Raw genomic sequence first — 11,715 nt, 5'->3', positions numbered from 1 at the left:
TTGTTTAACGGCGCACTCAGCAATATTCCAGCTATCTGTAAATAATCGAGTCTGGACCCGACAATCCAGTGATTGGTATCATGAGCATCGGTCCACGCAATTGGGATCGATGACATGCATCAACCAAGTCAGCAAGCCTGGCCACCCGATCCCGTTAGTCGCCTCGTACGACAAGCATAGTCGCCTGCAAACAAAGATGAATGTAAACAATGATGAATGTTATTGCATATTTATTCACAAGTTTTGTGTTAAATAATATTTTCGTGAGTGAGTTGGGTGTAACGCCGCTTTTAACATTATTCCAGTTATATGACGGCGTGTCAGCTTAATGTTAGAGGAAAGCCCAAGGTGATGCAGGTCTCAGACATTTACCACTTCGGTGAAACCCACGAGCACGGGCATGGTGCTGACAAACCTAGAAACATAATCGGAGCGAACCGGGATTCGAACCAAAAATCATTGGTTTCTGGCGTGCCCAATGGACGCATCTCCACAGCGAATGGCGGCGCCTTAGACGACTGGGCCACCCGTGCACGCAAATAATCATGGATTGATAACATTAAAAAAAGCATAATGTAATATAATCATCAGGGAAAATACAGTGAATTGCTATTTATTTTGTTATGTCATTTTTATATTCTCGCTATACTTACTGTGTGTTGTTGTAGTCTTGAACATTCATAGGGGGCTGTTGGGCAACGTGCAGGAATCCTCACCTTAATTGACAAAATCCTGCTCCATAACAAAAAACAAACAAATTTACATCATTTTGCAAACGTCTGCAAATTTTTTTGCAGCATGCAGGTCATTCTTCAACGTTATGTGTTGATAGGGCGTTGTTAAACGCACTAGTCAGCTGATTCCAAGGGGTGTATTTCATCATTCACCTAACGGGTCTATCTTGACCTCACAAACCTTGCAAATGTCACCGGCAACCAAGGCCGTTCATCGAGGGAAACTTCCTCTCCCAAATCGACTTGACCTGATTACTCGACTGTTGTAGCAGTATTTCATCATCTGAAACCATCACAAAGACTAATACCGCACGTTTTCAGCTTTAATATGTTAAAATAACTACATATGCAACCGTTGCAATAACCAGGAAATGATTCTAGGGTTTTGTAGTAACATTTTACTAATATGGTTATATTGCACTAATATGGAAGCATGCGCTTATTTGGTCACTATGCACTAATATGGGGAAACCACGTGACCTTTTCTTGTCGGTCATTGAGACCTCGGCTTCAGATTCGCTGGTGCGCATGGTTTGTTCACGTGAAAACATTTGAACTCCGACCTTGTCGCGAGGCTTCAGCCAATCGGACGATCAGACAACATCAGCCAATCAGAACCCAGGACAGTGTCCCGGTAAGCGCTCGAGAGTATAAAACCTGACGCAAGCTATCATTCGGCCTCTCAGCTCATTCACGAAAACGTCAACACGACACAGCGGACAGGACTAACATTTTTACCTACAAACTTCATGTGAGAAAATCCGCACCCAACACAACCACCACGATGCCTTCTGCTACAAAAATCATCAATTTTTCACCCGGACCAGCAAAACTCCCCGAAGAGGTAACATATATCGTACAATTTCTATTTTTGCAAATGAAGATTTTGTGGACATTTTGCATTAGGCCTAAAGAACAGCTGATCATGGCGATGCCAAACTCGGATGCATCGTGTGAGTATTCAGCTTTCCACAAAGGAGAGATAGATCTAGATGTCACCCTAATAATGGTGTATGTGTGGTAATAATTTTATATGCAAATAAAATGCATTGTATTTTTGATGTACACGAAAAAACTAGATCTATTCGACGTTACACTGTAAATTACATAACGCGCTCCAATCCACTTTACATAACACGCTCCAAGCCACTTTACATAACGGAATCTTTGGAAATTGACAACCATGCTATTGAGGTGCATGAAATTTCTCTTTCGTGTCAAAACATCACGTATCCTTAGCAAACATTTGGAACCCTTGTCAGTCCGGCCTTTTGTTGTTTTTCGATTGCTCGATCCTAATTGCGTGGCGTTTCGCGGTAATTAATTAGTGTCACGTACGTATGTAAACCTGACAGGTTATAGCTGGAGGATAATTATTCTTGCTGAAACAACACAAATTAATTTAGAAATTCAACAAGTTCCAAGCGGATACAGCTTTTTTTAAGGTGTTGTGTAATTAACATGAGAAAAAATAAATGGAGTTGATTCGGGAAACAATAGTAATATTAAATTAACTGCTATTTTAGTTGAAAACATCACTAAGGGACTTGTCATTATATAATAATGATCACAGTCATATAATTAATTTTTTTTAATTTAAATTTTTTGTGTGTGACATCCCACCTTTTTTGCTGTCATGATCCGTCTTTCGTTTCAGTCCCTACAGTGATTTACTTGCATATGCTATAAAATGTCACTTCAGCATTATGAGTCTGCTTTTGAAAAAGTGTGGAGGGTGCACCCTCCCGCCCTGCTTCTGAATCTTTTATTTTCATGGTTTTGAAATTGAAAGATGGCCATGAGGACTGACTTTCCATCATGGCTTGTACCATGCCTGTTGTGAAGAAGAATTCGCATCTTTCATTTCACAGAAAGATTTTAGCACCTTGTCTGCTTTGTTTTTATGTGTTGAGTCCAAAAATTGCCACAAGTTTCCCCCTTCCCCAAAATGCTAAAAATGAATAAACCCGCTCCATGCAAAACTTATATTTGTCCTATCATTAGTCAGAAATTATCCGAGCTCCGTTGACCTTGAATAGCTAGCAATTGACCAGCAAGAATTTATCTGAACTTAAGCAATACAAAACTGACCATTGTGAAATGTTTATATGGAACATGAATGCCAATGTTTAAATGTTGAACTATTTGTTGACCTTTTTATCTTGCCAAGAGTGAGAAGTCAATACAATATTTATCTCTGAGCTTATGTCAGCATGCATGGCCATACATTCTATGTAGAAATCCCAGCCTTATTTGAGTGAACCAGCTAGCTGTGTGCACTGCAGAACTAGAGATACGCTGAGTACTTGCGTAAAAATGTGCATCAAATTAACTGAAATATGCAGACAAATAAAATCCCAGTGTATCAAAGACACAGCAAATTGTTTTAAATAAATGCGCTATAAAAATACAATTTATGCTTATACTACAACTATTAGATAACATGATTGTATATCAGCCTATCGCAAAATTCACTTACCAACATTTTACGTTTGGAAAAGTTTGTGCGACAAACATACTGATAGATGCCAGTTGAAAAGCACATTTGCTTTTATCTTGAATAGTCGCTCATTGGTGATTAAAAAAATACTGCCTTTCCTACTGTGCTAAGTTTTGCAAACAAAAATGGCTTCACAAGCAGAAGCAGACAGATATACTACTATCCACATAGTTTTTTAATGATTAAAGGGGATTGATACAAAACAGATTTCAAGTTAAAATACCAGTTGTCTAGGAACAGGTGGGTAAAAAATATTTGAATACCCTCTAAAAATTGTGGATACCCATTCAAATTCAAACCCCAGGGTAAAAAAATTACTAAAATGCCCAAATAACCAAAACCTAGAGCTCTGTGCACTGATATGACTCGAGTTCTTAAATGGGACGTCACCTGTGAAGATCCGGAGTAGAACAGGTCTTCCCCAACCCACTCTAGCCGTAAAAGGCAACTATGCTTGTCGTAAGAGGCGACTAACGGGTTGGACTTGGTTGATACATGTCATCGATCCCAATTGCGTGGACTGATGCTCATGATATCAATCGCTGGATTGTCTGGTCGAGACTCGATTATTTACAGACTGCCGTCATATAGCTGAAATATTGCTGAGTGCAACGTTAAACAACAAACCAACAAACAACAAACAAAATTGGATGCTAAGACAAACTAAATTGGATGCCGGGCGCCTAGAAGGTGGGGGTTGGCGCCTTCATCAATGAAGATAAGATAATACAACTAAAGTTCTTTGCCTGCAGGTTTTGGAACATGCACAGAAGGAAATGGTTAACTACAAGAACACCGGAATCAGTGTCATGGGTAAGTCACATTTCACCCAAAGCCCCAAAAATAGAAAATATCATTCCTAGTTTGTAGTCTTTGTAAATGTAAATGTAAATAAAACTGTATCAGACAATGTGTACTGGCAATAAGGTGCCTCACTCTGAGAGTGTGGGTTCGAATCCGGGATGGGACTCAACCCCAAAAAGTACTAGAATTTGTACTTTACTAAGAAAGTGTATAACATATGTCAACAAAAGCCTTTTTTCAAACATCATTTCAGTGTGATATAACTGCAATACTGCTACACTAGAATCACTTATATGACTATTGTGTGTGGCCGTATTGAAGATAATGACTGGTTTATCTATACTTAAGTGCCACAAACATTGTGTGGTATTTAATACGGAAATGCTTCAGTGTAACCCGAGAAGGTCATGAAGATGGAGAGTAGTCCCCCTTTACTGCTTCAATAGGCAGCAGTGTAAACCAGTTTGAGGATAAATTCTTCCCTTTGAAATTATCTTCATCAAGAGGTGTGTATTTATGGCTGTTTTTATAGTGATATAGTACATTGTTATATGTTTAATCTTTATTTTCCAGAACTCAGCCACAGATCTTCTGACTTCTTAAAAATCATCGACCAGGCCGAGAAAGATCTCCGAGATCTGCTGTGAGTACCATTGTTTTGAGTTACCAATGCACTTTTGAACTTTTAACTAATTCTGCATTATCCAGCAAAGCTCCAGTGGTATTTTACCAATGTAGGAAACTGGTCATATGTTCACTTGCCAAGCCTAAGGCCTGGGTTCAAATCCCACAGGGGAAGAAAGAGTGGTACCTGTAAATGGTGTCACCAGTCATGATGCTTCTGGATTATTGATTATTGGATGTTGATTGGCTGTTGTTAATGTAAACCATCTTGCCTCTGCAGCCACATCCCCGACAACTACAAAGTCCTGTTCCTGCAAGGTGGCGGCACTGGACAGTTCTCTGCGGTGCCACTGAACCTCATCAAGAGAAAGGAGGGCGGGGCAGCGGACTACATTGTCACCGGCAGCTGGTCAGCCAAAGCTGCGAAGGAGGCCGAGAAATTTGGAAAGATCCACCGAGTGTTGCCCAAAACCGACAAATATACAGGTGAGAATTGCTGGACAAATAACAGAGATATTGAAGTATTTTGAAAAATGTCAGGAAGTTGACCAAATATGACATATTTGGTGTCTGGGGTCAGTGTTTGATGTCGTTGGAACAATATACTCATTTCCCTGTCTAAGGCGCTGCAATTTGCTGTGCAGAGTTGCAGAGTTGTGTCCCTTGGCGGCCAGGAACCTATGATTGTGGGTTCGAATCCTTGTTCGCCCGATTATGTTTCTACGTTTGTCAGCAACATACCAGTGCTCTTGGGTTTCACCAAAGTTGTAAACGTCTGAGACCTGCATCACTTCAGGCTTTCCTCCCACATTAAGCTGACACGCCGTGATATAACTGGATTACTGTTAAAAGCTGTGTTTAACCCAACTCACTCACTCACTCCTGAACCTACAATGTTTTGAATAACCCGAATAGAGTTATTTCCCTTGTCTTTTCGCCATTAGTATAACATTAATGTACTCCTTTTTGTTGTGTACATGCAAATGGATTTTATCAATATGAAAACATGTGTTGAGTGTCTAATTCTGCTAGTGATTACGGGGCGGTCAGGTAGCCCACTGGTTAAAGCGTTCACTCGTCATTCCGAAGACCCGGTATCGATTCCCAACATGGGTACAATGTGTGAAGCCCTTTTGTGTTGTCCCCCGCTGTGATATTGCTGGAATATTGCTAAAATCGGCGTTAAACGATACTCACTCACTTAAGTTGAAAACAGCAGGTTCGTTTGCCAAGCCACTGATCTTGGTTTGATCCTGGATGAAGCTGCAATGTGTACAGCCTATTTCTTGTGTCCCCCTGCCAGGATATTTCTGTAATGTTGCATAAATGCATACTGGAGTCTCCCCAACTACTTGAAGCCATTGTCAGGGAGCCTAGTGGTTAAAGCGTTCGCTTGTCACACTGAAGACCCAGGTTCGATTCCCGACAGGGGTGCTAAAAGCGGTGTAAAACCATACTCACTCACTCACTCTTCAGCCTCACAGAAGTTGAATCACTTCGGAAAGGAAGCTTTTCTAAGCTTTTCTCAAATATGATATTCAATAACATTAACGTTGTATTTACTTGAGTGTCTAATTCTGCTAGTGATAACAGTGTCGATGTTATTTTGTTGACAGTTATCCCAGACCAGTCTCAGTGGAAGCTGAATCCGGATGCTTCCTTTGTGTACTACTGTGCCAACGAGACAATACATGGTGAGCTTGTAAACTACAAACTTTTCATAGACCCGTTTTTAGAGTTCCCAGTTGCTGTATTGATAATGCAAATTTATAGATATAGGTTTTTATCTTTGATGATTCACTTGCTGATTGGTTATTAAAAATTTATATGGATAATTGCATTATGATCAGATAAAGTGAAGTGAGTTAAAATGAGGTTAACATCGCGTCCAAGATTATTGCACTTATATAGCGATGTCCATGTGCGTGTGAATGTCTGCTTGTACAAGGGGCGGTCAGGTAGCCTAGTGGTTAAAGCGTCTGTTCGTCACGCCGAAGACCCGGGTCCGATTCCCAACATGGGTACAATGTGTGAAGCCCATTTCTGGTGTCCCCCGCCGTGATATTGCTGGAATATTGCTAAAAGCGACGTAAAACCATACTCACTCACTCACTGCTTGTACAAGTCCGGACAGATGCTGAGTTTATAGTGCGAGCCCACTGAGACACCATGCCACAGTTTAATATGAATACCCCACTCAGACACAGTATACTGACTCAGAGATGACCAGTCCTTGTTTTAACACCTTAAGGCCGAGCGCCAGGCAGGGTAACAACAAGCACCATCTTTAAACCTCTTTTGGTATGATACGGCCGAGGTTCAAACCCTGGACCTTCCGCTCTAACAGTATACAGACTCAGAGACGACCAGTCCTTGTTTTAACCCCTTAATGCCCATTGCCAGGCAGAGTAACAACAAGTACCATCCGGGATTCGAACCCCTGACCTTCCACTCTCCGGAAGGACGCTCTACCACTAGACCATGGAGGCAGTAGATAATGACTAGAATAGCATGACAACGTAAAGAAAATGTTTACACTTTAACCGCTTTCTTGTATTTGATAATACATTCTCAGATGACCAATATTAAGTTGCCAGGAAACCGTTTTCTTTAATGTTCTGAATTAGGAGAAAGGACTGTAAGTATAAATTACTGACTTGTTACATTTTCGCCACCAGGTGTTGAGTTCCAATTCGTCCCAGAGACACACGGTGTCCCTCTCGTCTGTGATATGTCTTCAAATATTCTCTCAAGACATGTTGATGTTTCCAAGGTGAGTCATACTGGATTAACTCAGATGATCAATACCACACTGTCAGTCTTTGGTTTGCTGAAAAATGTCTGATGCTATAGATCTTGTATTTCCAAGTCGGAATAGATCCCTGTATTTGTGTGCTGGTCGTATGACCTAACTAAAAGGGGATTGGGTGGTCTAGGCTTGATTGTTTATATGTCACCCTGACATAGCTGTAATATAGCTGCCCAGAACATACACCTTCTACTCAATCCATTTCTGTTTGTCACATTGTTTATAGGTTATGAGGAAAAACATCATTGCCAAATCAGTATACACAATAAAATTTGAGTTTAAGGATGATGAAAGTTACTTTGAATTATTAGAATCCAATTTGTTACGACCTCCGTTTGTCTTCAGAAAGGGTTCCTAGACTCCATAATTTATGAGTTATTATGATAAAGCTGGAATATGGCTGACTGGCGTTACAAACACATTTCCCTCAGCCCACCTTTAATATAAATGTCACATGGCTAAGTATCAACAGGGTGATCAAGTTGTGCTTTATTTTTCAGTTCGGTGCGATATTTGCCGGTGCCCAGAAAAACATCGGCTGTGCTGGCGTTACCCTCGTCATCATCCGCGAAGACCTCATCGGCCACGCCATGCCCACCTGTCCCGTCATCTTCGACTACAAGACACAAGTCGGCAACAACTCCCTCTACAACACTCCTCCCACGTACAGGTACACACAAGCTTCAACCTGAATATTTTTTCGGTATTCTATTTTTTTGGTGTTTCCTCAGCCGAGTTACTTTGTTAAAAAAAGACTCTGTTCATCCAGCAGTAAATGGGTACCCGGAGGGATGAGGTGATCGTGTGATTTAACCTTCTAGCGCCTCAAAGGCTCCCCAAGGAGCTGAAAAAGAAAATTGAGTGCACACTGATCCACTGCCCAGTGTAATAATAGTTTCTGGAACCATAAGTATTCCCTTAGTGAACTGTAAATGGTGCCATATTAATGTTTGTTTGTTTGTTGTTTAACGCCGCACTCAGCAATATTCCAGCTATATGACAGCGATCTGTAAATAATCGAGTCTGGACCAGACAGTCCAGTGATTGACATCATGAGCATTGATCTACGCAAGTGGGATACGATGACATGCATCAACCAAGTCAGCGAGTCTGACCCCCCCCCCGATCTCGTTAGTCACCTCTTACGACAAACATAGTCGCCTTTTACGGCAAGCATGGGTTGCTGAAGACCTGTTCTACCCCGGATCCTCATGGGTCAGCGAGTCTGACCCCCCGATCCCATTAGTTGCCCCTTATGACAAGCATAGTCTTCTTTTGGGCAAGCACCTGCTGAACCCTTCCCTAATGATTGTGTCTCCTTGCAGCATCTACATCATGGGACTAGTCTTCCAGTGGATCCGGAAACAAGGAGGCGTGGAGAAGATGGAGGACAATGCAGTTGCTAAGTCGACTGCAGTTTATGATCTCATCGACCAATCAAATGGTTTCTTCAGGTATGTGTTATCACACATATAAATGCTACACAGCTATATCTGTTAAGACAAAGCAGGAAAGATATACAATCAACAAGCTTCTTGTCTCTATGACATATATCAAATCAGTAAGAAATAATTACTCTGATAACATAGAAAAGATGTCAGGTTAAAAAAGTGACTAAAATTACGCTCTCTAGACTCACAGATTGAGGTGGTATGACGCCTTTTCTCCCGGTTATTTTTGGCTGTGTTGTTTCCCCATTTTCTTTTCCTAGAGTTGTCTGCCCTGATTTTGATCTGCAGAGTTGTGTCCCTTAATTCTGTCAAAACTTCAAACAGCAGCCATTGCCTTCAGTGCCTCTATTGAATATTAATAGTTTTTCAGTTTATTATTTGTTCTCTCATTTGCTTTGTTGTGTTACAGCTGTCCCCTCGATACGAAATGTAGGAGTCGTATGAATGTTCCAATCCGTATTGGTTCAGCCGAGGGGGTGGAAAGCCTGGAGAAGAAGTTCATTGAAGAAGCAACAGAAAATGGTCTCGTCTCACTTAAAGGTCATAGGTAAGTAGGCTTTATCAAACTTTTGTTTTTGTTTGTTTGTGGTTCAATGCCAAACTAAGCAATATTCCAGCTATATGATGGCAGCCTGTAAATAACTGAGTCAACCAGACAATCCAGTGATTGGCATTTTGAGCATTGATTGATAGAAATTTAATCTGACATTGATAATATGAGGCTTTGAGATTGTAATTGTTGGTAATAATAAAAATCACACAAAGTTAACGATGTTTTAGACACAAAATAACAGCAACAGTCCTTTTACATGCTCTTGTCATAACAGGATTAGGTAGCCAAGTGGTTAAAGCATTTACTCGTCATGCCAAAAGTCTGGGGTTCGATTCCCACATGGGTAAATTCTGTGAAGCCATTGCCGATGTCCCCTGCCATGGTTTTTGCTGGAATTTTGCTACAAAGCGACGTTAAACCTTACTCAATACTTGGAATCATTCCAACAATCTTGTCCACTGAATCGGTAAAATTCTTTAAACAATATCGGCCCCATATCTCGTAGTCCTCAGCGTTCATACAGATTTTGTCTCTGTCATAAACACATATATATATTTCGTGTGATTTACATTGTCTTGTATATTTCAGATCTGTCGGGGGTCTGCGTGTCTCACTCTACAACGCTGTCAAGGTGGACGAGACGCTAGTCCTTGTTAATTTCATGAAGAAATTCCAGCAAGAACATCAGTTATGAACAAGGAAATCATTATGTCAGTACCATGTCAGTAAAAGTAATCTGTGTGTGTGTATTTCGGATCAGCCTGCAAACTCTAAAAAACACTCAATACCATGGGGAGGTGCAATGAAGGGGATGGTTTTAAACTCAGTTAAGAATGCGGTACAAGACTGATGATATATAAATGTACTCTCAATTCCTGTGATGATATTAAACACGGACAAAATAGTTTTAAAGTCATAAGATCTGAATTCTGATGTTTTAGTTGTTCAATAATATTTATTGAACATTATATGTTGTGAGGATTGTCTCCCTTGTCAAGGGGGGGTAACTCTAAAAGTCCAATGTTTGGCCTAGAGTATTGTCTCCCTTGTAATGGACAAGAAACATTTCAAAGCAAAAAATGTAAATTTGTAAAACCGAAGATGAAGACTTGTCTTTGCCTCTCAGGACAATGAAGAGACAGTCATACATCACTTATAAATATATTTTTATCACTGAAACAAGGATACCAAAAGAACCAATATGCTTGTCCTGTCCTGTCCTGTCCTGTCCTGGATCTGTAGATATTGTATATATCACACACAGTAAGGGTGCTGTGTATCGAGCTGTTGTAAATAGTGACTGTTCTTTCATTCTGTTGAATTGAAAGGCGTTTTCATTTATTGAAGACACTGTAAATAAAATGTTAGAACTCAATCGTCTGTTTGTCATCAATTACAGTTATCTTTACATGTTACATGATTGTGGGTTCGAATCCTAGCTCGCAATGATCGTCTCTAAGTTTGTCAGCACCATACCTATCCTCATGGGTTTCTTGGGTGGTGGGTTGTTTAATGCCGCACCCAGCAATATTCCAGCTATATGACGGCAGTCTGTCAATTATCAAGTCTGGACCAGACAATCCAGTGATTGATATCATGAGCGTCGATCCACGCAATTGGGATCAATGACATGTATCAACCAAGTCAGCGAGCCTGACCACCCGATCTCGTTAGTCGCCTTTTACGACAAGCATAGTCACCTTTTACGACAAGCATGGGTTGCTGAAGACCTGTTCTACCCAAGAATCTTCATGGGTCGGTTTCTTGGTAAACGTCCAAGACCTGTATCACTTCGGGCTTTCCTCTCACATTAAAAGAGATTTAAATGGAATACTGTTCAAAGTGATGTCAAACCAAAAGGCTTACATGGGTACAAAGTCACTCTATAAAAACTGACCGCCTCCGTGGTCTAGAGGTTGAGCGTCCGTCCAGAGAGCGGAAGGTCTGGGGTTCGAAACTTGGCCGCATCAAACCAAAAGAGGTTAAAAGATGGTACTTGTTGTAACCCTGTCTGGCGCTCGGCATTAAGGGGCTAAAACAAGGACTGGTCGGCTCGGAGTCAGTATACTGTGTCTGAGTGGGGTATTCATGTTAAACTGCGGCATGGTATCTCAGTGAGCTAGCACTGTAAGTCGGCATCAGTCCGGACTAATACAAGCAGCCACACACACACGTGCATGCAAGTCGCGATATAAGTGCAATAATCTTGGACGCGATGTTAAACCCAATTTCACCTCGCC

At 41.0% G+C, this 11,715-nt stretch overlaps 1 protein-coding gene across 1 annotated transcript; it reads left to right on the top strand.

Moving 5' to 3' along the window:
• Nucleotides 1-1,405: 1,405 nt before the first annotated feature.
• On the top strand, nt 1,406-10,850 carry LOC124117546 (phosphoserine aminotransferase-like). Its single transcript, XM_046479483.2, has 10 exons — nt 1,406-1,578; nt 3,987-4,047; nt 4,612-4,681; nt 4,943-5,148; nt 6,279-6,356; nt 7,341-7,435; nt 7,972-8,141; nt 8,797-8,925; nt 9,332-9,469; nt 10,064-10,850. Exons 1-10 carry the CDS (start codon nt 1,519-1,521, stop codon nt 10,167-10,169), a joined length of 1,113 nt encoding a protein of 370 aa, XP_046335439.1. The 5' UTR covers nt 1,406-1,518; the 3' UTR covers nt 10,170-10,850.
• Nucleotides 10,851-11,715: the final 865 nt, after the last annotated feature.

The sequence above is a fragment of the Haliotis rufescens genome, unplaced genomic scaffold (assembly GCF_023055435.1).
Source record: "Haliotis rufescens isolate VD_foot unplaced genomic scaffold, xgHalRufe1.0.p SCAF_33, whole genome shotgun sequence".
NCBI classification, from domain to species: Eukaryota; Metazoa; Mollusca; class Gastropoda; order Lepetellida; family Haliotidae; genus Haliotis; species Haliotis rufescens.
The sequence above is the reverse complement of the archived record's forward strand: the minus strand, read 5'-3'. Positions and strand labels throughout refer to the sequence as shown.

Bases quoted from the DNA above. Each gene is read 5' to 3' on its own strand.
- LOC124117546 (XM_046479483.2), top strand. From the start codon at position 1,519: ATGCCTTCTGCTACAAAAATCATCAATTTTTCACCCGGACCAGCAAAA. The intron at 5,149-6,278 runs GTGAGAATTGCT...TTTTGTTGACAG, and splicing joins CAAAACCGACAAATATACAG to TTATCCCAGACCAGTCTCAG. The intron at 8,142-8,796 runs GTACACACAAGC...GTCTCCTTGCAG, and splicing joins AACACTCCTCCCACGTACAG to CATCTACATCATGGGACTAG.